At 46.1% G+C, this 27,955-nt stretch overlaps 2 protein-coding genes and 1 long non-coding RNA gene across 14 annotated transcripts; 1 reads left to right on the forward strand and 2 right to left on the reverse strand.

Annotated features, from left to right (window-relative positions):
* Window positions 1–1,787: 1,787 nt before the first annotated feature.
* On the reverse strand, window positions 1,788–3,169 carry LOC123042179 (BTB/POZ and MATH domain-containing protein 1-like). The gene has a single exon (XM_044464688.1). The coding sequence runs from the start codon at window positions 3,021–3,023 to the stop codon at window positions 1,971–1,973; it is 1,053 nt and encodes a 350-aa protein (XP_044320623.1). The 5' UTR covers window positions 3,024–3,169; the 3' UTR covers window positions 1,788–1,970.
* A 12,436-nt stretch (window positions 3,170–15,605) lies between these two features.
* On the forward strand, window positions 15,606–20,480 carry LOC123046807 (uncharacterized). 12 transcript variants are annotated; one of them, XR_006422618.1, is made up of 7 exons: window positions 15,606–15,878; window positions 16,192–16,343; window positions 16,472–16,578; window positions 16,702–16,793; window positions 17,032–19,850; window positions 20,006–20,040; window positions 20,130–20,480. It is a non-coding gene; the product is annotated as an uncharacterized lncRNA (long non-coding RNA). The 12 variants fall into 12 exon arrangements; XR_006422623.1 differs by having other exon boundaries at window positions 17,032–18,513; window positions 18,606–18,817; window positions 19,399–20,480; XR_006422615.1 differs by having other exon boundaries at window positions 17,032–18,040; window positions 18,428–18,513; window positions 18,606–20,480.
* Window positions 20,481–24,964: 4,484 nt separating this feature from the next.
* LOC123042180 (BTB/POZ and MATH domain-containing protein 1-like) lies at window positions 24,965–26,225 on the reverse strand. Its single transcript, XM_044464689.1, has one exon. The coding sequence runs from the start codon at window positions 26,106–26,108 to the stop codon at window positions 25,038–25,040; it is 1,071 nt and encodes a 356-aa protein (XP_044320624.1). The 5' UTR covers window positions 26,109–26,225; the 3' UTR covers window positions 24,965–25,037.
* Between the last annotated feature and the right edge of the window lie 1,730 nt (window positions 26,226–27,955).

The raw sequence follows: 27,955 nt of genomic DNA on the forward strand, positions 1-27,955 counted from the left end.
CACTCTCCCCTCCTCGCACCGCCCACTCTCCCATCTGTCCACTCTCAACGGCTGTGTCCACAACATCTGCATATCGAGCATCGGTGGCATACATTAGAGGCAAGCTCCGGATGGTGAGCACCAGCTGCAAGCATCGGCTTCGCCCTCCTCCATGTCAATGGCGATATGTCCTCTATCTCCTCTGTAGCATTGATTTTCTTGTAGTCGCATTTTGATTTATTGTCAATAGAGCATTCGATTGAAGGTTAGGCTTTGATTTGGGACCGATTGAATCGATTCCGATTATGGATTCTATTTTTTCACACAAAGAGGGAACAAATTTCAACGGTTAGAACAAACCCTTCAATCAATTCAGCAGCACTTCGGATATAGCATAGCCGCGGCAGGGTTTGAGGAGCATGGCTTGCAGGCACGCAGACCACGTGTAGGTTGATGGTAAATCGAACTTTCACATTTGCCGTCATGCACCTCAAGGGGCATTGTAGAGCAGCCAGACTGAGGAACCCTCGCCACCATCTCCAGTGCCTGGTGCTCCTTGTCGTCATCGTAGTTTTCCAAAACGATCTTGTTCATATGTGTTATACGTTTTGATTGGAGCACCAGTTCACATCTGTATGTTCAATGTAGATTGAGAAGCTCGTCGTGGGAGGCAACGACAAGGATGGCAAGTAGGTCATCTCGAGCATGAAGGGCAAGGAGGTTGCCTCTGATATGACGGGGAAGGAGATGGCCTTGGGCAAGAAGGGCAAGCTGGTGCTGCAGAACGGCGGCCCCTGAAGAGGGTTAAGAAATACAACCATTACCATAATCTCAGCCAAACACATTTATGCAAAACCGTCTTTGGGCCTAAATTGGAGTATCCGCAGATGTCCCTTGCCTTCAGCAAACACATCGTCCCCGTCCCAGAGTTGTTCAGGTTGAGGACGAAGAACGACCGCACCTAGAATGTCACTGTCCAGATGATCGGCGGCAGGCTCACCTTGATCAGGGTTGGGTCGGCTTCTGTGTAACTCAAGCGGTCAGGATCGGGTGTCTTTTGACCTTCAAGTTGGTGAGTTAGGTTTAGGGTTTAATAGGGTAAACTAACCCTTTGGTGAGTCCCGTGAACTTGCAGGTGATCATCTTCAACGTCGAGTGTGTTGAGGTGGTGGCAAAGTGCGGGCCGCACTACAAATCATTTGACATGGATGCCGAGGAGGGTGCTTAGGGTGTTATCTCATACGATCTTATCTAAAACCTGTTTGTAGACTTTGTGGTATACTGTTATGAACCAACCAGTTAGTACTGCTATGACAACGTATGGTTATGGTTTATCGTGTGCAAACGGTTGATGCTGTGACTATATATTATGCTGTTGTGTCTCTCTGTCTGTATGCTGGTAACCTCATCACTTCTAGAAGAGGTTACCATAACACCTGTGTTATATGTAACCAAACAATAACACTTTCATCTCAAAAGAACATGGAGGAAACAAAACACTGTTGTCTATGTTGCCGGTCAGCTAACTGGAGCGGATGCAGGCAAATGAATTATGTGCAAAACATAGGTTTTGAGCTATATTCACTCAGTCAGGCTGAATAGCGCTACCGATGCAAAGTGACAAAAATAGATGCAGGTAACCAAACATGCCCAAACTAATTCATAAGAAACAATTGATTCCCGTCTTCCGGGCATTGACATCACCTTGCTCCGTTAGTAGTGATGACTAAATTACAAAAAAAAGAAGAAGAAAAACTTGCCAAAATTAGAACGTGCTACACTAGGGCTAGATGATATTTGGATCGAATCGGTCCATATATAGCAATAATAGTTGTCGCAAAAGAAATAGGAATTATTTTTACAAATAAACTAGTACATAAATAAATGGATTAACATTTGACCAGAAATTGATCGAACCACAATAGAAATTAAAGATTTATTTTGATGAAAGAATAAAAATCTATTCCATGATTTTTTGGGGGGGTTCTAGATTACTTCGTCCCCGCGGCAGATACCTCCTTGTCCCCCGATTCCAGCTTTGCCATGCAGCGTGTGAACCCGTTTCTTAACCAGACAATTGCCGCTATTCTCGGCTCAGAAAGAAACTCCACACAAGCATCTTTGAGCCCCTCGCAGAAGTGCTGATCTGCAACTGCCAATGTACTTGTAACGGTCTGCACGTTGATGCTTTTGGATAGCTTCTCCTCACACATCACCTTAAGCCTGTCCAGCCTATACCGGTGTGCTGCGACTAGCAAGTGCTGCATGGTAGCAGCATCGTAACCTTCCTCGTTACATGGGGGCAGCGAATCCGTGTAGATGAAGTGAAGAAGCATCTCGAAGATGGCAGGCTCCATGTCGGGAACCTCTATGCACCGCGTGTCCTTATCCGCCATCGGGCCAAAGAACTGAGCATCGAAAATCGGCGATTGCGCAGCCAGCATGAACGTATGCGCGCTGAACTCCCTGCCACCCACGAGGAACGTGACGTCGGTGCCCTTCCCGTCTTTACGGGTGCGCTCGAGGCGGCCGGACAGCTCCGGCGGAGGAACCACGACGAGATTCCTTGGGCACTCCTCCGGGGGTGGTTCTTTGATCACGATGAGAACGCACCTTATTGTCAGGAGGCGAGGGCACGATTTCAGCTTCGATTTCTCGACGAAAACACCAAAGTAAACCTTTTCCGGAGAAAAGATTCTCTCCACCGCGTCCGGGGTGGTCAGCAATTCCACTTTCCCTCCCTTATCCAGCAAGGTTATGGTGAGCTTTGCCCTCACATCCTTCGTCAATGAGCTGAGACAAAACAAGAATACTAACGCTTTTTCAGAGTCCTTGGTGTGTCCGTCCGGGTAGAACCTGATATTCCAATCGTAGCCGCCGACCCTGAACGTGCTTGAGGTGATGTACGTGCCCATGCCCTCAAGCAGAGGGTAGTTGGTCACCTCGAAATCATGTGTCGCGCCCTCCGTGACGCACCTCGACCAAGTCTCCCGTAGTTGGAGGCCTTCTCCGTGGCCAACGGCAGCGGCCCCGTTCTGAGCCATGGCAGACGAGAACGCAGCAACGCAGGCGTTCCTGGTAGAGTATCGATCAAGTTTCTCTGCTCGGTGAGTCAATGGATATATGCGTGGAGGATTGTTGCTCGTACCGTAACATGTTTCCTTTTCTCAAGTCATTAGGTGTGCCGTAACCTTCTCCAACTCGCTTTGCTTTTGCATCCCGCGATGGGTGTTGTTGGACTTGGACAGGTCCCGGAGCTTTAGTTTAGTACACGATTGCTTCCATGATTTTCCCTGATTTCTGGATGGTCTAAAGCCAATGAAGCAATATACTTCCTCTGTTCCAGAATATAAGGTGCATAGCTTTCGTGCAAGTTAAACGATTGTATGGTTGACCAAGATTATAGAAGAATATAACAACATCTCCAATACCTAATAGTTAAAATATGAAAATACTGGATCAAATGATATAAACTTGGTATTGTAAATATTAATATTCTGATAATAGAAACTTGGTAAAATAAATAGTCTCCTCGCATAAAAACAACACTCATTATCCTGAATCCTCGTCGAGTCCTCAGGATGTCTGCTAATAAATGGTGCAAGGTCTAGGTTCAGTTCATCTTCCACAAGCATATCGTGATGGGGAGGGGCTGAGACTACTTCTGCAAGAAGCACAAGATCTTCCCCGGCGAGCTACTTGTCCTGAGGCTATCGCCTATTGATCCTGTGCTTCAACGTGCAGATCTACAGCACCTCTGTTGGCGCTGCCTCCTCGCAGTGCCGCTCTTCTTCCTCTTGGTTGCCTCACACAACTCTCTCTTATTTCTTTCTTTCACTCAAGAACACAAGGACACACCGGGGCAGAACACACACACACACACACACACACACACACACACACACACACACACACACACACACACACATATTCACCAGGGAGAAAAATAGCTTTGCCTTTGCTCTCGGTGACAATCACATGCGCTACATGGTTTCCTTCAGCCCTCACGCCCTCGTCATTTTGTCATAAACCAAATCAGTACATATATATAAGAACCTAACACTTATGCCACACACTCACGCAGCGGAGCCGCCACATTCGGCCACTAGCATCACCTCTCCACATTCTAGTACATGCCACTAAGCCATGCCTTATCCCTCTCCTCGAATCTTTCTAGGAGCAACAAGACGTGGCCGTGCTGCTAACAGACCCATGCATGCGTTAACAAACTCTCAGATTTTCCTCTAGCTATTTTGTCCAGCCAGTCAGGTTGGTAGTATACGACAACCGAAAGTAAAGAGATCACTTAGAAGTCCCAAAAAGTATGACAACGTCTCAATCATGACCGCGTTAGGCTGGTCATAGTGGAGAGTAACTTAGAATAGTAACATGCATATGTTACTAGTCTATGTTACTACATTCATAGTGGGTAGTATCATATATGTGGTAACATAGATGTCTTCATTTATTACTTTATAGACTCATTTTGCATTGGAAAGCGCTATGTAATGGTAACATATTCTGTTACTCTATTTGCCTCTCTCTTCATTAACTACTTGCCACCTCATCATTTTTGCTTATGTGGCATGTAAGTTACTAATGTTACTCCACTATGACAAGCCTTACGCACTTGCTGCATCACTGCAGCCTCACGTCGCCATCGTCACCTCGTCGTGCACGCCGTCTCACACGGCAGGCCAGCAGCTCGCCTCCTCCGCACATCATCGTTGAAGCTTCACCGGACAAACAACACCCTAGACTAGAGTACATGCAGAACAAAAATAGTCACGCACATAGATATGACAAGATTAGTTCTAACAGTCATGTCCCTAATCTTGTCATGCCAACTCGCCAAAACCTCATTCAGATCACCCGCAACACCTTGCTGCCGTGGATGACGCCGTCGCAACTCCAATCACCATGACATCTTGCTGCAAGCAGCGGCCACCTCTTGACGTGGATGACACCTTCACAGCGCCCGTCACCACATCGTAGTTCGACTCATTTTGTGGATGGCATCAGACCACCATTGAGGACACCATCGACCAGTTCATGCTGATCCTTAGCGGCATCGCGCCGCTCTCTCCTTGTAACAGCATCACACCATCGTCGTGGCGGCGTCGCACCGCCATCTCCTCCAAATGGCATCGCACCGCAACCAGCTATTGGCGGCATCGCACCACCGATAGCCTCCTTCTCGCGCCGCCGGCCTCCATCTCTCGCATGGAGTCCGCCACGCCATTGTCATCGGATCGACAAGGCTCTGCTATCAATTGTTGGCGCCGCCTCCTCGCACCACCGGTCTTCTTATTCCTCTTGGTTGCCTCACACAACTCTCTCTTGTTTCTTTGTTTCTCTCAAGATCACGAGGACACACACCGGGGCAGAAAACACACACACACACACACACACATTCACCAGGGAGAAAAATTAGCTTTGCCTTTGCTCCCGGTGACAATCACAGGCGCTACATGGTTTCCTTCAGCCCTCACGGCCTCGTCATTTTCTCATTAACCAAAGCAGTACATATACACAAGGACCTGGCACTTATGCCACACACTCACGCAGCGGAGCTGCCACATTTGGCCACTAGCACCACCTCTCCACATACTAGTAAATGCCACCAACCCATGCCTTATCCTTCTCCTGGAATCTCTCTAGGAGCAACAAGACGCGGCCGTGCTGCTAACAGAGTAACAGACCCATGCATGCGCTGACAAACTCCCAGATTTTCCTCTAGCTATTTTGTCCAGTCGGTCAGGCTCTAGTCTCTTACGCACTTGCTGCATCATACAGCCATGCCGCCTTGTGCATCACTGCAGCCTCACGTCGCCATCGGCATCTCGTCGTGCTCGCCGTCTCGCACAGCAGCCCGGCATCTTGCCTCCTCTGCACGTCATCGCTGAAGCTTCACCGGACAAACAACATGCTAGACTAGAGTACATGCAGAACGAAAATAGACATGCACATACATATGACAAGATTAGTTCTAACAGCCTCTATCTCCACCATTTTCAGTGTTAGGTGCACTAAGCACTGCTGCGAGGGCGACATCCTTCATTTTCTTCTTCATGTCTGGTTAGTTGTTAAACTTGTTGTCAGTTTCGGTGAGTTGTTCTGAACTTGTCGTGAGCTTGCTCTCAAACATGTATATTTTGCTCGCGGATCAGGACCCTTGGGTTGTGTAGGGGCATGGAATGCCCCTCTATCTTAAACTGATGTTAGTTGGTATGATGCATTGTTTAATAATGTGATAATGACTAGGCGAAATGTTAATTGTGTTGTGTTGTTAATATGTAATGTCTAATGTGAAGTGTTTTGCATTTGGGTGGTAAGGCCTCCACATTTGAAAGCGATGAGCAGAACAGCTATGTGCACACAACCAAAAAGATGTGGTTTGCATCTGCTCACCCCTCAACATGGGCATGGGCAGCCCGACCTGGTGACCTAGCCCGAAATTCCTGAGTCGGGCCGGGCCTGCATACTTTGAAAATCAGTATTTCAATGCTAGTAGCAAATACACCTTACTGTAACATCAGATCATCTATTTCACTCCAATCAGTGGAGAGCTTGCGGCTGTCATGCAGGGAACACAACGGGGCTGAATCAAGGGATGTAGCCTCATCTCCACTTGCATAGAGCGGGACCCAAAATGGAAGATCCCTCTCCCCTTGATGTCACTCCTCTTCTTTTCTTGCTCATCTCCGACGCGCTAAGGAGTTGTGCTTCGCAGCAGCGGCGGATCTTGTACAGGCGTCCACGGGAAAGAAGATTAGCACTAACAGGAATAATAATTAACTAGGAACAAAAACAAAATAATTTAAGTAATTTGGTGCATTACAATTTATTATTATCTTTGTTGGGCAGCCAAAATAACAATGCATTACTTTTCTTTTCTTCAGAAACAACACTTTTGGCAATAGAAAAACAAATAATAGTGGAAATAAATTAGAACACTTTGGCATTCTTTGTGTTCTTGACCTGGCAGCAAGATAAAAGCACATGCTTGACCTGGCAAAATAGAATTGGCAAGATACTAAGACGCACAACATAAGCTAATCAGCAGTATAACCGTTACAAAGTGAGAAACAAAAATGATATTATCGAAAAAAAGAGATGCAATAATCCTAATGAAATAACCACATCAATAAACCAAACATGATAGCGTAAGAAAATGGATGAGCACTAGCGGTTTTTTTCTCCGTGTTTAGCCATGGAAGTCCAAACCACTAAATTTGATCAATCGGCTCCCTGAGTTGCGGCACTAAATGGAAATCTATGTAATCTCAGGTACACAAATGGCATAGATTTTTTTGTAGTGTCATAAAGACTACCCCCCCCCCCCCCCATGTAGTCTGGTTAACCACATCGGTAAACTAAATATGTTAGCTTTGTGGTAAAAATTTAAGAAAATGATGACTGCGTCCAGGGAGGACCAATGGATCGGAAGCTCACCTCAACCAGCCTCAAACCTGGCAGTGGACTTCACATCCAGGCCGAGGAAAGATCAACGGTGCCCTCGCTGGACTCAATGGCCGAGGAGGGTGGCCTCGATCTTGAGCAAGGAGGAGTGGTGGTGGGGCGGGGCAGCCAAGTGTGCGCCACTTCCTTCTCTGCACCGACACGGAGCGGGAGGAGCTATGGTATGTTACTAAACATCATAGTGCCGCAAATATTACATGCCACGATATTTAAACCTACAAGGAGCACAACGAACCCTCAAACATAATTGTCTGTACATCATAAAAAAACAAAAGTGTCAGTCAAAGCAAACAAAATGGGCATTTCAGACACTACAGGCTACAGCCACTAAAAATGTACAGAGTATTTACCCCCAAAAAAGTACTTAGTGGAATATTTTGGCAAGAAAATGTACTTGACCAGGCGATTCCACGCTACACTCCAAGCACACACGCTAATTGCTAAGTTACAAATCATATGCTGTCAAAATAGATTGTCGTTTTCCCCCTTGATATCCTTCATTAATCAAATGGTTCATGTGCTCTCTCTCTCTCTCTCTCATATTAGCGATGGAAATGATCAAAGAGAACAAAGTAAGACCTAAAAAGCGCTCATCAGGAAACAAAATACATACAACTCCATGTTTCCTAAGGTACTATCAAGCAAGGAATGAAACTAAGTTATCAAATGCTAGTTTATGGATTAAATCATCATGAAGCATATATATGCTATAGGATCGAGAACCCTACCGTACCACCTGACCTAATGAAAAAGAAATACACGAAGAAACAGTAAGTACCTCAATCCTACCATGCCAGCCTGCATCCATGTGCAGCAAGAACAACATGACCTTTCTGCAACCATCTTTGGACCCCACACTCAAGTTTTAACCAAGTAAAAAGAGTATGAGAGATGTTACAACCATGGCCTCACCTACATGAAACTGAAAAGTGTCACTTCCTGCAGTTATGAATTGAATATAAAGAAAGATGCAGCCATGCCAATATTGTAATTGGTACATCCACCTAATTAATTAGAAACCTAACATGAGAACAAATATATATATATAGAGAGAGAGGTGAACCTCGAGCAGCGTCTCAAGTAGCAGGATGTGCTCCTCTTCGCGAAGAAGGATCTGACGGGAGAGTGACGCATCGAACGCCTGCGCCTCGGCACCCGCTGCTCCTAGCTCGAGCCGACGGTTCTTCCTCCACTAGATGTGTCCATCTATGGATGATGCGTAGGGAGGGGGGCTCGGTCCCTCGCAGCCATCACACGTCCGGCGAAGGAAGAGCCAGCCGACGCCTCGAGAGGAGGGCCGACGGGGACGGAGGCGGTAGCGCAAGGTCTATGGTCAGGCAAGAGGTCACTCACGGTGTCCTGGACTAGGGGGTACTCACCACGTCGTCTCCCGACCAGCTGGATTGGGCCGAGGACCCCCCATGGCGGTTCACTCATGGGCCACTTCGGGCAGCCCATGGCGCATACAAGGAAGATCCCACGAGACTTGGCGCAAGACGAGGACTCTCCTAAACCCTAGGCCTCTGGTGTGTTATATAAACCGAGGCCAGGCTAGTCAATAGACAATCTAATATTCATTACTACAATCTCGTGGTAGATACATGTACTCTGTACAACACTCATATCAATACAATCAAAAGCAGCATGTAGGGTATTATCTCTTTGAGAGAGCCGGAAGCTGGGTAAAATCCCGTGTTCATGTTACTATCGCTCTAAGACGCCTAGCTTAGCACCCCTACTACGAGATACGCCAGATATAGAACCGACATTGGTGCTTTCATTGAGAGCCTGCTAGGCGATCGTCACGGTTCGATGGGTCTTCTACCGACGCCAAATCAGGTGTTATACTTTCAGTTTATTTTGTTTTACATAGATCGGTTTGTTTGCGAATTATGTACGTCGCCGTGTGCAATTCTTTTACAGATCAGTTTTTGCCCTCGCCTGGAAGTCGGGATCAAGAGATAGTCACGCAAACGCCGCACACCCCGATTTCCACTGTGCAATCTATGCGATGCACATCGAGCTGAGGCATGTTGTCCTGTCGTGTTTTTTGGGCCCACTTGTCCGCTTAGGATCAAGTGAAAGTGCCGTACACGAAGATCAGGATAAACAGTAGCGTATGTGGCTGTTTTCGGAGACGCCAGGTTCTGTTCGGCAACCGTCAAGAAAATCAGATCCGGTGCATGGCTGCAGCCTCACGTGGACAGATTATTCAAAGCTATCCTTTCTGCCCCAAAATTGCCATGTGCACTAGGAGATCATCAGGGAGATCCAATTCCTCTCTCTCTCTTCCTTATTCAATTAAGCCTTAAGGAAATAAACTACTACTCTAATAACTAGTTTGTACTTCATGTAAGCATGCATGATAGTACTGATTGTTTTGCTATTTTCGAGGTGTGACCACGGTGCAAATTTGCTTTAAGTGCCACTGATCATTAAGGACGCACTTCTCCCGCGGTTCGATGGATCAACTCAGCTCTCTCGTATGGACATCGACTGGCGGACGGCTTTGTCGCTTCCTACTTGTGATCCGACCAACTTTGCGTCTGCGACCGGATAACTTTTCGTCAGACTTCGTTTCGTCCGTCTTTGATCTTGCCAGTCACCTAGTATATTCCTACCAGGTGCTACCCCTCTGAACTATTTTTAGTGCGCAGTACCTTTTGTCCTAGGAATTATTGTTTGGGCCAGTGTTATTTTCTCTATGCAGGTTAGCTAATTTTTGGCCACAATGAGATCACCCCATATTCATGTTTCATCGTGCTGCCACTGCGCTACATCTGCGTCGTTATTCCAGGCGCCTTGAATCCAGCCTAGGAGGACGAGCACGCCTGCGTACAGTCCACGCGGAGCAGCGCCTATGGCTACCACGAATTCAACTATGCGGCAACTCACAGGGGAGATTTAATTATTTTTCCCTTTTTAATTCAGCTCTTCGTCGGCCGCTGGCGGTTTCTAGTAATCCTTTTTGAAAAGTGCATAGATCTAGAGTAGTTCTAACCTAATTAAATACTTATTTTGCAAGCACGGTCCTTGTGATCTAATCTACAAGCACTACTTCAAGTATTGATGAATGCTAGCGGTCCAGCTAGCACTACTTCGGACAACAATCAATGTTCGACCGATGTTTTTTTATTTGGTTCGGTCCTCCACGATCATCTCCGTCCAGATTTTATTTTTCTTAGCTATTTGTTTAGCACTTAAAATTATTACAAAGAATATTTTTTGTGGGTTCGTACTACACTTTTTTGCAGAGATATTCTACCGACGTTTGTATGTCACGGCGGTCTGGCCAGCCTCTCGCCATCGTAAGGATTGACCGACCTTTGTTGATGTCGTCATGCCACAATGCCAAGCGCGTTTGGGGCTGGCTTCGCGTGTGGTACGTAGCGCTGGGTCCTGAGGAGTACGCATGCCTAGGACAGCCAGTACCACGAAGATCTGAGGACACTCTGCACGCACGGTAGCGTCATCAGAGGGGTGTTCTTTTCTTTTCTCTTTATGATTTTTCCTTTTTTTTAATTCAGCACATATGGTCATTACCATCCATCAGTGGTGTTTTCGGCCGTGTGCGTACACGAGCATCAAGTGTTGGTTTTTGCACCATCGCCTTTGAAGTCTAATTAAACAGTGCATACTAACTTTGCACTGACGTTTTGTTAGTGTATCCGGATTTTTGTCCGCAGTCTCACAACCGTCACATCTAATCCGCCCTATAAAATAGAGGCTATCACTCCTTCGCCACCGTTGAGCTCGGCCCCGGTTATTTTTCCTTTTTACCTTGTGTGAACTCAATTATGCAAGTGTATATATTTCAAATATTATTATTATTTCTTGCTTGCACCGTTTTATATGTTCAGGTAATCTACTTCGACTGTGTCACGCAGTCACTTCGGCAAGCCGACGTCGTCGTCCCAATCGGCATATATCGGCTCGCGTGATCACCTTATTGGTCGAACTGCCATACCAACATGTTCGGGTGTCTCGGGGACTTCGGCATCGCTGAGAGAGCTCTACCTCATCGAGTGTTCGACACACGGGCCATATTTCTTTTATTACTTACTTTGCATAAATTATTAATTATGCAACGATTTTTTAATTTATTATTATTACTACTATCTCCGGCTTGCATTGTTTTCTGTGCACAAGTAAATGCTTCGGGTTGGACAGCGCTGTCACCTCGGCTGGACCGAGGGCTTCGTCATCACTTCATTAACCCACACCGGGGACTTCGGCGTCATACTGCCGGCCTGCTCCGTTGCCTCGGTCGGACTGGGGGTTCCACCTCGCCACATTGGCCATGCTATGTCGCCACTCCGAAGTGCCAAACTCCTTGCTCGGACACCTCGGGCTTCGGGGCTGGGACCTCGGCCATGCCGAGGACTACGAACCTTGTCGGATCACAGATCAATGGGCGTCTTCGTCCCGCCACAAGCCTGAATCGCGTCATCAATATCGAGCACAATAACCAGCTAAGTCGCTTTCATGCTAAAAAACTTTCAGTTTTAAATTTTATTCGGTTCGACCAAGCATTATACTTTTTTGGCAAAAAGTTGTTTTTGAAAAACTTCCTTGTCAAAACTTTGTGCGTGACACACAAATTCAAATACCCCCTTTACTTGTGAGTTTCCTTTATGAAGCCTTTCCTCTTGCATATGATTATACTTGTATGACTTCATTCCTTGTTCGTGTATTACACCACAATATGCACCATGTTGACTTAAGTGTTTCACATGCTGGGTTGCCTTGCTCCTGTGTTTACTCCTACGTTCCCGATTGTTCGGCTAGGGAGTAAAGGAGCACCTCTGCGATTGTCATGATCGGGTCATCTGAGCTCGGACCTTAGACTGGGTGAAGCCGAAAGCTAGCGCTCTTATTGTTTTCAATCATGGTCGGCACACAACGGAACTTATGAGTACAAAAAATCTATTGCACAAGTCTCATAGTAACAATGAGCAACCGAAGAAAGGTATCAGTGGGGGTACTATTTTCTTCAAAGATGCTTCTTACACATCGTCAGTAATATAGCATAAGTTCCCTGAGCGCGCTTTGTCTATTACAGCCTTATGGCTTGATTGCCTGGTTATCGGAAACACCGTTGATATTCTCGACAGGTGGAGTACATAACACTTTTCGGCCCTTGACGGAAGAGGGAGAGCCGACGGTCGGTTAAGACTCGTTTACAGTTCGGGTGAATACAGATATGATATAAGTACTTTGGTACATACAATCATTATACATAAAATTCTTTTACCCAAGTCACTTGGGGGCTCTTAAATTAGTATGAGCCGTTTTTGTTAATCGTTGCACAGTCTTTTTCTACCACTCCTTTCTCGACTCAGGTGTATGATCAATAGCCGGGTAGCCTGGTTTCTCTCTAAAGCCGCTCGCGTTTAGTTTTCTAAATTGGCCTGAGAAACACTCCGCCTTCGGGATAGGGAGGTTGAAGCCGAAGCCTAGGCCACTTGAAGTCTAGAGATCTGATGTGTCATGTCAAAGCAAGACGAAAGTACAATTTTAAGACCAATTTCATATTGGCACCAAAATAGCTTGATTCAATCTAGACGTAAAGTTTTTTACGCATGTTTGTTGGCCCTTTTTTTGAGCTTATAACATCTTTCACCTATTTTATGTTTCAGGAAGCGGGACATTCTCTTGGTTGAGGTGTTCGGCGTGAAACTCTTTTTTAAAACTACAGTTCGACATCTTTCCTGCTGAACTCCACCTCGGTATTGTCAAAACATACATGACAGTTGAACTTGTTCCCGAGGAGGTACGATCCTAGGGTCAGCCATTTTTCCCAACCCAATTCTCGGGGCTACTGCATTGACAATCTGATGCAGAAAATTCAAGTGCAATATAGTTTTCGAGGAGATTAAGATCCTCAGGTTGGTCGGCCGCACCCAACTTGAGTCTCGAGGACTTTACACACCGCTTTTTGTGTCTAAAGTATTCTGCCGAGCTAGGAGTTAATCCTCAGGCCGATTTTGTGAATCAACCTGAGTCTCAGGGGCTACTGGGATCAGCGGTCTTATGTCATCCTTCAGGTGCATCTCGGTTTTAGACCGATACACACCTTAAGGGCTACTGGCTATATATCTCGGCAGAGAATAAATTGCACCAGTCAAAAATATTGACAAAAAATCGGCCCGCAGTCGGGTTGGTGCACCACCTCGGAAGCAGTCCTGCATAAATCTCGGGCGTCAGTGGCTGGCTCAATAGAGGGCATTTCCTGCATTAAGCTCGGCTAAACTCCTTCAACTTTTTTGAACCAAGGTGATCTATGACACCTCGGATATAGTCCGGCGTTGGAGCTCGGATACAGTACGGCGTTGGAGCTTGGACATAGTCCGGCGTTGGAGCTCGGATACAGTCTGGTGCTGGAGTTCGGATGTAGTTCGGCGTTGGAGCTCGGCTGTAACAATACTCTTTGGATACAGTCCGACGGTGGAGCTCGGATACATTCCGACATTGGAGCTCGGAAGCGATCCGGCGTTGGTGCTCGGCTGCAAAAATACCTCGAATGCAGTCCGGCGTTGGAGCTTGGACGTAAGAGGACACTGCCGCCCGGGAACAACTTCAAACCCGAGGTGTGGCATAAAAATACAAGGCATTGATAAAGGCCAGAAACTTAAAGGGGCTCCTCGGATACCCGACGTGTAAACTCTTCGGATGCACTTCGGCGATCCTCAAGATCGAAGATGAGAAGATTTGTTGAACCAGTTCTTCAAGACCGATGACTGAAGATGAAGAACAATTCGAAAGAATCGAGGAGCGTCCCCAACTTGAAGACCGGTTCAGGGGGCTACTGACAGTGTCCTAGACTAGGGGGTACTCACCACGTCGTCTCCCGACCAGCTGGATTGGGCCGAGGACCCCCCATGGCGGTTCACTCATGGGCCACTTCGGGCAGCCCATGGTGCATACAAGGAAGATCCCACGAGACTTGGCGCACAAGACGAGGACTCTCCTAAACCCTAGGCCTCTGGTGTGTTATATAAACCGAGGCCAGGCTAGTCAATGGACAATCTAATATTCATTACTACAATCTCGTGGTAGATACATGTACTCTGTACAACACCCATATCAATACAATCAAAAGCAGCATGTAGGGTATTATCTCCTCGAGAGAGCCTGAAGCTGGGTAAAATCCCGTGCCCATGTTACCATCGCTCCAAGACGCCTAGCTTAGGACCCCTACTATGAGATACGACGGATATAGAACTAACAGTCACCGTCAACCGCGCAGGGAGGGATGGTCGTGCACCACCTATGTCGATGGGCCCGGGAAGGACAGGGGAGCCCCTCAGTGGCAGCGGCGAGCTTGCTGACGGGGAGGGAAGGAGCAGGAGAGGAGGACGGGAGCGCGGCGGCGGCTACAAGAGCGAAGAAGAGGGGCGCTACCGTGAGTGGAGGCTAGCTGCTAGGGCTCTAAACCAATCGGGGGTCCTCCTCACACATACATGAAACCCAACCATCCACACAATGGTAATCACAGCCACACACGTGAAATGCCACGAATGCCGTCTGCGGGGCAGCTTAATTTTAGGCGGGTCACTCGTCTTTGACCGCGGAAGGACATCACCAGGCACCCCCGGCCCACGAATGCCAGGCCCCACAGTTCAGCCAGATAAGGCCAAAATCCCAAAGTGTATTTGTTTTTTACTATTCATTTCCTCATACCTGATATTTATCTGACGGTCAAGAATCACTGGAGGCCCAGTCATATGACTAGAAAGAATCGCATCAAGCTCGAGATCCGACGGCCCAAAGTTGCTGAGCTCTGAGAGAGCCCAATATCAGATGGGAATCTAACTACGGGATTTGTTTTTACTATTCATTTCTTCAGACCTGATATTTATCTGACGATCAGGAATCACTGGAGGCCCAGTAAGATGGCTAGAATCGCATCACGCTCGAGATCCGACGGCCCAAAGTTGCTGAGCTCTGACAGAGCCCAATTTCAGATGGGAATCTAACTATGGGATTGCTCCGGATTGCTGGAGTGATCTCTACTCCTAATGTCTGAGTTGGTAGGATTGCGTCCACGGCTTATTTTCGTCCCACCATTTTGGTCCGGTTTTTTTTTCGTCTGGTTTTATTTCGTCCCTCCCCACCCCCACGCACGCTCCTCCAGAAAAAACTCGAGTGACGCCATATGCCCTATCCCTAACCCGCTCTCGTCTCCCTCGGACGCAGCCGGCCGCCGAATCGAATCCCGCCCGCGGGCTCATCTGCCTCGCCATGGCCGATGAACGCGTCGGCTGCGGCCGTGTCCCTCTCCCAACGGCGGCGTTGATGGAGGGAGCAGCTGGCGGTGGCCAAGCTGCCGATCGATGGACGCGCCGGGCGTCACTCCTCGGGTCCAGCCCCTCCCGCTCCCTGCATCTCTCCCTGTCTCCTCCACGAGCTGCACGGTGCGCATCCCTCCTTCCCGCATGCTTCTCCTCTCCCTCCCCAAATCGCCATGAATCTCGCGCTGTTGGAGCCCCTCCCCTCCTTCCCCAATCCGCCGTGGATCTTGTGCTGCTAGAGTTCCTCCTCTCCCTTCCCTGGCTGCCATGGATCTCGCAGCCGCCGCCGCCGCCGCCGCCGCATGAAGCCCCACATCCCCAAGCTCGACGGGCTTGGCAGCCGACAACGGGCAAACCCACCACACGTCTCACAATCCCCAAGCCCCTATCTTCTCCTCCCCCCTCACGGCTACACTGATGCGGTCTCCTTTTGTAGGAAGTACGTACATGCATCCTTGTGAGGAAGATTGATCGGGATGGAGAAATCAGGCGACGCGGAACCACACCAAGCTCCAATACTATCGCCTCGTGTGTTGCCTGCTCCACCTCCTTACGGATATGCTGCTTCTTATCATGTCCCAGCCGCTGGTGTCCACACTGTCCCTTGACTCTATCTAAAGCGAGGCAGACCTTGGCTACAAGCCTCGGTCCAGCGCACGAGTGTTCGTCCTGATTCTTCTAACTGACGAAGCTTTTGTCGATCTTACTATTTTCAGGTGCGACCAATCCAAGTGTTCATCCATTCTGGTCTATTTCTTTGGATAATTTATGGAGGCCGTGGTTCTGGTATTTGTATGTATTCGCAAATTGTTCACAAGGCCTGGTTAGTATCTTGGACTGCAAAAGCACATCTCTTAGTTCTTTAATATGCAATTACTTAGATTTTATTGTCCTAAATGTATGTATCCTTAATGCCATGGTTTGTTACTTATGGTTGTTGTCAAAGGAGGAAATAATAGGGAGGATTGGAGATGCACTGGGCATGCCATGGCAACGAAACAAAAGCTTATTACTTCAATTCAATTATGCAAGCTGAAGGTACAAACTATTAACTCCGATCTTCTAATGCTTCCTTTCTTTTTTTTTTAATGTGGTTTGGCTCGACAAACAATATTTCTTTGTGGCATACTGCACTAGCTCTAATTTGAGTACTTCAATTCAACTTAAAGTAGCTTATTTGCCCTCCTATGATTAGTGTGCAATGATATGTACTGTCCTCAAGTACACTGTCGTTTTTTTGCAAGCGATTTGAAGCTAGCGTGCTGTATTTTTGCAGGTGATTGCTTTAATCCAATGTTGCAAGCAATCTGAAGCCAACAAGCTGAGTTTCTTGCCAAAGTGGCGGCGGTTAGAGATCAATAATACATGTGGTGTAAAGTTTAAATTATTTAAGTAAGATTTGATTTTCCCCACACAAAAAAGGAAGACTTGACTTGATGCCTCGATATGCTACCCTGTTAAGCCCAACATTGACCAGATGCCATCGACCGTGGCTTCTCCACATATCCGGATTGTGCTCATCCGCCCCGCCGTTCCCCATCCCTTGTATCGCTGGCGTTAGTGTGGCCCGATTGCCGGCGTTCGGCTAGGCAAGTGCCATTGTTCATGCGGTTGGTGTCATTATTCACTACAGGAATCGATACCCTGGCATATTATTTTGCTTAGTTGCACATTGTGTTTGCGTATTTGTCTTATCCCTCTCACGTTGATGTTTCATACCATGGTAGTTGTTTATTGTTGTAATATTACGACATTGATAGGATAAGAAAAAGTGTCTGCTTGTTAAGAAAGTTCAGAGACAAATTACGCATTGTTGGGCCCAAATTATGTCATGGTTTATATGCATGCCATCAATTCTTCATGTAGCTCACTACCTGATTCAGTCTTGAGAATAACAATTGTAGATAGTCTCATTGAAAATGACTTCTGTATGTCTTGCATATAGAGTCGTACATTGAAAATGTCCTCTTTAGGTCCAGCTTCTCCACATTATGTGTTGTGTCATGCGAGGTAAGTAGATACTACCTACTACAGACAAATTCCATTTGCATTAGGAGGGGAGTGGAGAAGCCGGAGGGGATGAGGTGCCATCGGCATGGGTGCTTGACGGTGTGCCGTAGACCAGGCGGAGGATCTCCTGGTGGAGCTTGGCAGAAGGGAGGCGCTTGGAGGAGACGCCATGGAGCCTGTGCCTGCTGCTGGTGGGACTCCGTGCGGACGTGTGTTGGGAGGAGCTGTGCATGACACCCAAACATGGCACCAAGGCCTTCCATGTCCGCACCGAGGTAAGCAATGACTTGTTTCACTGCCAACCCGCTACAAGTGTACAAGGCCTTCCGCATTCAAGCTGAGAGGGCAAGAAAATTCAATTGTTAACAGGAACATAAAAGTGGCTCATCTTCTTTGATAGAATCATAGAAGTACACAATGATTGGCTGAAGCGTTGGACTGCTAAAGTTCTAGGAAAGATAGAAATCCACCTTTTTGCGTATTTATTTTGCTGTTGTTGGAGATGAGCTTACGAGTAGAAAGATTAAAGATCTGGTAACTGTCCTTAATGCTTCAGCTGGACGTTTTTTATCTCCGCTTTTGGGGCTGCCTTTATGTCAGTCATGGAGGGAGCTGGAGCAAATTTGTGATTTCTTGTGGCCACTTTTCTCTGAAAAGTGCAGGTTGCCTGGTGATCTAAAATTGTGGATCGGAAATGTTCTTCACCAATGCCCATCCCAGTTGCTGACAATTTTGTTTGCACGCTCAGGTAAGTGTTTTTTTGTGGTGATTTACTAAACATGCTTTGGGTCATGACCCCCTTTGACGTAGACGTATGTCTCCTCTACACATTATTGTCAGGTTGCGAAATAGCAAGTAAGGAACTACAGAAAGTGGATTGCTAAGTTTGCCAAGCATATTGATCAATGTATCTATGTCTAAATTTATTATTTCGTGGCAGCGCAAGGAAATTTCTCCTTTGTGTCCTCTGAAATCTTGCGTAAATTTGTTGTGACTCATCATTGAAAGCAGTTAGAGATGATCTAGAAATACTAAAATAAATTAAACCAAAGGTGTGCCCTGAAACTTGTGCATTATTTTTTTAATCTTTTTGATTGATTTCTTTGGGAAGTTAGTCAAACTTTGTGAGTGTGGAAGGAAGGGGGCAACTGTTTCGGACACTTATTAAACGTCTTAGAGCTCATTTCATCATCTTTGTTTTTCTAACACTTAATAATGAGCTCACAGATGATAGAAGCAGAAAAAAAATACTTGGCCAAATATCATTTAACCAGATATTGTACATTGTAGAATCAGTAGTCTATCTCACTTCATTCTTGTTAGAACCTGCATAAGATTTTGTATGTGATGCTTTTGTTTATTCAATCAAGTGAAATAAGGGCTACAACAAGAGATCACCATTAGGTTATCATGAACCAGCAAAATGGGTATAAGAAGCTATATTCAAGAAAAGATATTTTGCTCATTCTTTATCCAGAGCAAATATAAAGTCGCATACGAACATCCGAAACTAAGAAGTCAACAAATAGATCAGTATATTCCATGTTAAGTGTACAACTCACAAATAGACATTTCCAGTGAGAAAATATTAACTATTTCTAAAATGTCGTGACAAGTTGTTGTTTTTTTGTAGAATTTTATGCTCTTGCTGTTATCTTAGCCTCACAGGATTGTAAATTTTGATGGAATATAGTAAGATTTTCTTATAATCACGAGTTCTTTTATAATTGGATGAGAAGATACCATCTAGCGCATCAATTAAGAATTACCCATATTAATACCTCGAACAGGGATGCATGTATTTGATCTTTCCTGCTGAGATTCAGTGTTTCCTATCGGAGGTCTGAATTTGCATATGTGGGGCCTCTCAGTTAGATTGTAAGTATACTAACCATTCTGTAACTGAGGTTGTGCCATATATCTAGAACTGTAGAATATCTTCCACATATGTTCATTCAGGGACCTTAGAAATTCACTATTGAGGGTTCATTGCCAAGAAGGCAACTCATCTCTTCGGCATTGAATTTATTTGGAGTGTTGCAATTATCGCAATGCTCAGTGACAACTACCAGGGTCATGAAGAAGGTAAGTCATCTCCCATGCATCAAATTTAATTGGAATTGTGCAGCTTCAGATTTGCAGTAATTATGATTAAGCACTCTATCTATATAGTTCAAAACTTAGCTATGTATATCGCAAGGGTAACCAATTAAGTTGGTAAACTTTCATGTATTTTGCAGTCCTAGCTCAACAATGGCTCCATGAGCTCTAACAGGTGTGGTGGGCTGCCAACGACCTACACATAGTATTGCTTAAATCGGCTGCAATCACTAGATTCTCGTCACTAACTATGTGAACTTGTAGAAAGTGGTCACGTTGGGAAAGGAGTAAACGGAATGCTACTAAAATAGTGGGCCTTTGGGCAACACCTAAAGCATTGCAATAAGCTTCTGATAAGAATTTCATATAAGAATAGGTGCTTGTAAATATGTTGAATTGTTCATGGTGGAGTTGTTGTACAGTCTCCCAACAGCCATGATTTACAAGGCTCAAGGGACTATATAAAGGCCAAACACTTGGAATTCAAACAAGCTAGGTTCAAAATGGTAACTTTGAGTTATTATTTATGTTGTTTGGCTGGCTTATTTGATGCCGAAGTTGTATGAGGATACGTGTGTTTTAAAATTTTGCTATTGGATTTCACTTTTTTCTTTATCTCTGTCAATTCTCCTTTTGAGAGCATAATTACTATAATTTGTCTATGGACCAAAGGGTTCGATCAGGATGTGTCAGATTGGTTTTGGGAAGGCAAGCATACAAGTCGCTCGGCAAAACAAATTTGTTGTGTAGATATTGATGTACTACAGATCCATTCCTGTATTTTACTAATATGCATAGTTGGTTATTAGTACTTGTGATACGTGAGGCGTAATGTAAGGTGAAGTGAAACATGGTGGACATGGCTTCATGACGGCGCTCGCGGAGAAGATGTCAGGGGCGGTACGGGACATGTTATAGAAGATGTTGGTGGAAGTAGCGGCAGAAATGGCCAAATGCGGTCCCTCGATGCCAACGAGAATGAGGCAAAAATGGGGTTCCTCGGCGCTAGCGAGAAGGAGGCTGATGGGTTCCATGGAGCAATATAATGCGGCGGCAATAGCGTATCAAGGTCCATTTCCAGCCGGTGAAGAACTGATGAATGTTATATGTGTGATTCATACATTCGTTGGTTTGAAGTGGATTTCAACTATTTTTAGTCTATTACTAGCTATATCTTTTTCTATACATATAAAATTTGGCATGTATTATGTTTACCGATGCAACCATTAATGTTTCTAATAGCCCGTGGCAACGCACGGGCATTTTACTAGTGTACGTAGCTTCAAAGATGACTGCTTGGATCCGGCGCCTCAAAAAAAAAGCAAAAAAAAGACTGCTTGGATCCAGGAAGACGCGACTTACTTTCCAAGATTTTTGGTCTTACCATATTATCTCTTGGCACCTGGCCCTTGGATTCTTCCCTTTCGCTCTACAACTTGCAGCCATCCATTAACAAGCGCCAAGTCAACGGTGTAAAGGTAGGCAAAACGGCCGGGGCAAGAAGAGCCCTAGACTCTTTTCACTTCAAAGCATTCATGACCGCTCATTCATGCATTTATTTTTTTTCCGATGCATTTAGTGCATGATCAAAATCCTGGTTTGGATATAAAGTATTCGAGCATATCCAGATATTATGGCGCAGGGAAACCTTGAAATTGCAAAATCTAAAGCTAAAGGTATATCTCTACTAAAGAGGAGTATGTATTCCCCCGCAAAAAAAAGGAGTTTGTACGGCGTTCGTTTCGTCTCGCAGATCGCATGATTACAACCATCGCAGACTTTCTCACCATCAATTTTTTTCCCAAACGATTCACCCGTTCGGTTTAGCCGATTCTTTTTTTCTTTTTGTCCTTACCTAAACAACCTTCACAACTTACCTCTGCCTTGCCCTCATTCCTCTTTTTCGCCTCCTCCAACTGTCGCCGCTACACTCCTCCCTCACCCTTGCCAATGACGACCACCTGCCGCACGACCCGTCGTGGCTCTCCTCAGTGCGCATCTTCTCGCCGCCATACCCCCGCCCTTGACGTTTCTAGACCACCGTCATACACCTCTTCCTCCCTCCACATGGCCGCATCGGCCATTTATGAGCTCAAGCGCCTCATCATGGAGGCATCCCTTTATACCTTCTCCTTACAAGCTTCGGCTTCACCGGTCGTGTCATCATCGTCTTGGCCCTCTAGGGGTGGCACGATAGTGGGTTACCAAGGCTGCGACGCGCGTACTGGCTCATGGCGACACCAGTGTCGGAATCATGGTATTTCGTCATCATCATGGACTCGAGTTTCATCAACATGTACGTCATATGAGATGAGGGAGGTAGATCGCGAGAGATGGGAAGGCAGAGAATGGCACTCGGGGGAGATGGAGCGGTAGCGAGATTGGACGAGCTCGCCAGCGGAGTACGTAGGCAAGAGGGGGGGCTTCAATTCCTTGTGTGTGTGTGTGCATGAGTTGGGATTATTTCCGACGTCGGTGGTAAACATGCATGGATCAAAGCGTTACTTTTTCGGAAGGGGAGAAAAAAATGGAAGGAGAGGGAGGGATACATGGTGGGAGAGGTGGAAACCCTGGAAGCGAGGCTGGGAGAATGGGGTTGCCATGAACAAAACTTTATATTACAATCAAGTGGGTATTACTTTTTTGGCGGGGAAACTCCCGATTTATTCATCAAACATCATGGCAGTAAAAAAAATGCGAGAAGTAACAAATATTACGTCATTGTTCGTAGACCATCTACGACGACTACAAGCACTGGAGCAAGCCGAAGGTGCATTGTCATCATCACCCTTCACTCACTGGAGGTGAGCAAACTTTTGTTGTAGTAGGAAGTCGGAGTTGTCGTACTAAGGCTCCACACGATCAGCGCACCAGAAAAACAACCGGCACCAATAAAGAGAATCATAGATTGGAAGGATCCGACCTATAGAGACATGAGCACAGATGAACGAAGACTGGATCCATGCAGATCCACCGAAGACAAACACTGACCGAATCATGCGATATCTGTCGGAGATACACATCCACATGCCATCTGATGACGCGAGGTGTGCCGCTGGGACTGGGGCAAGGTGGGAACAACCTTCTTCCTTCTTCAGGGTGCCGCCGCCACCTCGACTTCCTAAACAGGACACGAACCCTAAATGCAGTAGAAAAACACCTAAAAACAAAGCATGAGCCCTCCCGCCGGCATGGATCGGGTTCCACCGCGTCTTCATAGCCCTAAGGCCACATGAGACGAGGGAAATAGATGACAACGTCGACGAGAGGTGTGGCCCTAAATGCCTGGGAGCCTTTCTTTCTTTCTTTCTTAGGAAGTAAGAAAACAATTCATCCAATGAATATCATTCATATGTTGGTCATATATATTTACTGAATTTCGAGATGCGCATTTGTGCGTGCACAACTTCCATATCTTGAAATTATGAATATTAAGAGGTGCAAGCCTTTCTCTTCTACTTCCTCTGTAAACAAATATAAGATCATTTAGACCACTACTTTAGTGATCTAAACGCTCTTATATTTCTTTACGGAGGGAGTAGAAAATTAGGGAATTGGCTCACATATTATAAAATAATTTGATGCACACATGTTAATTTTAAATGGCTAGGAAGTACAAGTGAAAGATTCTATTTTGAATTGGTTCCTTTATTGCACAGTTCGACCACAATTTCTAAATAATGATTAGAATGATACTCGAAGATATGAACGTTCTCCAAGGTTAGATTAAGTCTCTTCTACAACTTGCAACTGTAGTAATGTTTTTCAAAAAAAATTCTAATATGTATACTAGAAACTAAAAGAGGACTTAACGAAGTAATGATATATTTGTGTCCCCGAGATAGTTATCAAGTTCTAGCGCATGGGTTGAGGACTGCATTTGGCACCATCTTCGCCTGGGTTGTCTTTGACCCCATCCTATCACCGAGCTCCTCTCAATGAACTCACCCTACAACTTTCTATTGAACCACCACGAGGAGGCCACCATGGAGTCGAAGCAGGTTGTTGTCCAAGTCAACACTCACCTATGGCTCCTCCACCTATTTTCTGGAATTCCGTGGCAACGCACGGGTGTTTAGCTAGTATATGTAGTATCCAGGACGGAAGCCTCATAAGGAATGTGATGATTATTAAGGAGATATGTGATATTATGTGATCTGGGCCTGAAGTTATGTTTTTTTTGCCGGGGCCTGAAGTTATGTTCAAACACGAATTTTTGGAGACAAATGTACGTGCTCATAATTTAGGAAGGAACTCATTAGATTTAAATCATGGACGCTATGTGTGGCTTCTGGAGCCCGGACTGCGTAAACTTTTCTGTCGATTAATAAAGTCCGGGTGTGTTTCGCTCAAGAAAAAAGTCGATTCCAGCCTTTTGGGCATTGCCATCATCTTGCTCGGTTAGTACCGTGTAAGGGCCTCTTTGATTCGCGGGATTATCAAAATACAAGAATACAAAAAACAGAGGAATAGAGTGTCATGTTCTCTTGCCCTCTGCAGGATATGAAAGAGTGTTTCATAGCATATAGGAAAAACAATGAAATCCAACAAAGCGGTTTGAGTCGATGTAAATTTTCCTCCAAAATGTTGTAAAAATGAATCTTATAGAAAAGTTCCTAAGAATTTCAATCTTATGAATCAAAGTCCTAGGAAAAAAATTCTTAAAGATCCTAATCCTCCAAAAATCGTATGCAATTCCTTTGTATCAAAGGAGCCTTAAATAGCAAAAGGTAAAAATAAAAACACTACTATTAGCGCCAGCTTTCAAAATACCACAGGTTATCTTATTTTCCTACAAAAATACACAAATTCCATGGCAGGGCTTCACGGATTGCACTAAATTAGAGTTTCAAGAAACCATTGCTTTTATTTTTGGGTGTAGCTAGGAGTCGACTAAGATTTAATAAAGTCTCAATCAAATTACATACTAGTATATAAGTAGAAAAAAGAAAAAGCTAAAAAGAAAATTCTGCACGAATCATCACGCAAGATCAAACGAATATAGCATGGACTGAGACATAACCAAGTCTCAGTCGACTGAGACTTAGCAAAACTGTTTATTTTTTCAAGAAACACATGGATCCAAAACATTGCTTCACAAATATTTATGATTTATGTTCCCAAAAGAATAAAAAATCTACTCCATGATTATTTTTGGGTCTTAGTACTAGATTACTTGGTCAGCGTGCCAGATGCCTCCTCCTTGCCCCTGGATTCTAGCTTTGCCATCATGCGTTTGAACCCGTTTCTTAAAGACACAATGGCCCCTATTCCCGGCGCTGAAAGAAACTCCTCACAAGCATTCTTGAGCCCCTCGCAGAAGTGCTGATCCGCAACCGCCAATGTACTCGTGACGGTGTGGACGTTGATGCTTTTCGACAGCTCCTCTTCACACATCACCTTGAGCCTATCCAGCCCGTACCGATCTGCCGCGACTAGCAAGTGCTGCATGGAAGCAGCATCGCAACCTTTCTCGTCACACGGGGGCAGCGAATCCATGTAGATGTAGTGAAGAAGCATCTCAAAGATGGGCGGGTCCATGTCGACAACCTCTATGCACCGCGTGTCCTCGTCCATCATCGGGCCAAAGAGCTGTGCGTCGAAAACCGGCGACTGTGCGGCTAGCATGAACCTGTGCGCACTGAACTCCCTGCCGCCCACGAGCAGCGTGACGTCTGCGCCCTTCCCGTCCTTGAGGGTGCGCTCGATGTTGCCGGGCAGCTTTGACGGTGGAACTACGATGAGATTTTTTCGGCACTCCGTGGGCGGTTCCTTGATCACGGTGAGAACGCACCGTATAGTCAGGAGGTGAGATGAGGATTTCAGCTTGGATTTCTCTGCGAATTTCGGGAAGCCCATGTTCGGAGCTTCCAGAGAAAAGATGTGCGCTGCTACGTAATCCTTGTTGATTTCCTGTGCATTGCCTTGACCGTCCAGCAGGGTTAAGGTGAATTTTGTCCTCACCTCGTCCTTCCCCTTACTGAGACAACACAAAAAGGCTGACGCGTTGCCGGCAAAGTCCTTCCTGCTTCCGTCCGGGTAGAACATGATATTCCAATCGTAGCCGCCGACCCTGAATGTGCTTGAGGTGATGTACTTCCCGACGCCCAGGCCCTGGAGCAGCGCATAATTGGTCACCTCGAAGTTGTGTGCGGCGCTCTCCGTGACGCATATCGACGACGTCTCCGGTAGCCGGAGGCCTTCGCCGTGATTAACTGCAGCAGCAGCCGGGTTCTCTGCCATATATGACAACGAGAACGTCGCCAACAGATGTTCCAATGATCTCTAATTCTCTATTCGGTTAGCCACGGAATTTATACAAGGAGGATCGTTGTTTGGTATCGTAATGATCCCTTGCTCCTTCTCTGATACACGTAGTTTCCTATTCAAATATCACTACGATTCAGGCATGTTGTTCGAGTTAGGTGTGCCGGCCGTAACCTTCTCCAACTGCCTGAGACTCCTCAGAGATTTATATTAGTACGATTGCTTTCATTATTCCTCCGAACGGAAACATCAGTGATGGATACGGAATTACGGATTCTCTGGACTCGTCATAGTTTTTCTTTTTTTGCGGGATGAAAGTAATTTATACGCTATTTATAGCGCGCTATTTAAAATGTTTGTTCATTTGTTTGGACCAAAGTCTCTTAGCGCAAAACCTTTTATAAACGCTATAGCGTGCTATAGCGGAGTTATAGCGAGATATTTAAAACAGTGATTATGTTCCTGTTTAATCTTCATGGGAATAAAAACTCTCAATGTCATGAGGCAATGTTTAATCTCATAGACAAGATGGCCATAAGTTGATCGTACCAAACCCTCTCCGAACAAAGTAGCCAGTGCCTCCAACAATCACTGGTCCTTTTAAATGTTGTATTGCTAGTGTCATGCCTTGCATTAACCATGAATTCCGGCTTTCAAAGCATCATTGCAGTTGAATAAAAACCTATACACAGCAAATATAACACTTCCGTCAGGCCTTCTTCCGATCCGCTGCTAAAAACGCCTTGTCAACTGACAAGGCCACCTATCTAGCCTGTGGTGGCGGCCATCTTAGTGCAGGCTCGGCCTTTTGCATTTCCTTCACTAGTCCAAAATCATCTAGTGTCTTCTTGCCTTTCATAATTGTTAAACATTGTAACTGTGTGCGTGCGTGTATATCTGTTGTAACAACCGGTTAGCCTAGAGATATGATCCCATGATAGTTAGATAGTTAGATTACTTGAAGATCAATCCTAGCCTAACCAACCACTGTAAATCTTCTGGCCTTGCGCCCATATAAACACGCACGCGTCCCTGCAGGTTGCATACGCTTAAGCCTTACGCCCATATAAACACGCACGCGTCCCTGCAGGTCGCATCTAGCTTCGCTATGTCTTCATCCTCCGCCATGGCCACGCCCGCTCTCACCTCCCTTGGCCACACCATCACCGAGAAGTTGAACCGGGAGAATTTTCTCGGCTGGAGGGCTCAAGTGCTGCCGCACATCAGGGCGGCCGGCATGATGGGATTCCTGGACGGCTCTGTCAAGGAGCCCGCCGCTGAGATCCAAACGGAGACGGAGGTCGCCGGCAAGAAAACGGCCACCGTCAGCCCCAACCCGCAGCATGTCGTGTGGGTTACCCGGGACCAGCAGGTGCTCTCGTTTTTGATTGCAACTCTTTCTCGAGAAGTCCTTCTGCAGGTCAGCAACTGCTCGACGGCCGCCGCCACTTGGAGCACTCTTCTCCAGAGTTTCTCCTCGTAGTCCCGTGCTCGCATCATCCAGCTTCGGGAGCAGATCGGTTACACCAGGAAGGGTGATCTCTCTGCAGCTGCCTACTTCACCAAGATGAAGGGGATATCTGATGAACTCGCCGCCACCGGGAGGCCCCTGGACGATGATGATATTGTCTCCCACATCATCCAGGGCCTCATGCACGAGCCAGAGTACAACGGATTCGTCTCCGCCGTCTCCACACGCACCATCACCGATCAGCCGATCGGTCTGAGCGAGCTGTTCTCGCTGCTGCTCGCGGTGGAATCACGGATCGCCGCACAGACCTCCTCCTACTCTGCCAATCTTGCTGCAAGGGGTGGAGGCCGCG

This window comes from Triticum aestivum, chromosome 2B, assembly GCF_018294505.1.
Source record: "Triticum aestivum cultivar Chinese Spring chromosome 2B, IWGSC CS RefSeq v2.1, whole genome shotgun sequence".
In the NCBI taxonomy this organism is placed as follows: domain Eukaryota; kingdom Viridiplantae; phylum Streptophyta; class Magnoliopsida; order Poales; family Poaceae; genus Triticum; species Triticum aestivum.

Excerpts from the sequence above, each read along its gene's own strand:
- LOC123042179 (XM_044464688.1), bottom strand. The coding sequence starts at position 3,023 with ATGGCTCAGAACGGGGCCGCTGCCGTTGGCCACGGAGAAGGCCTCCAA.
- LOC123042180 (XM_044464689.1), bottom strand. The coding sequence starts at position 26,108 with ATGGCAGAGAACCCGGCTGCTGCTGCAGTTAATCACGGCGAAGGCCTC.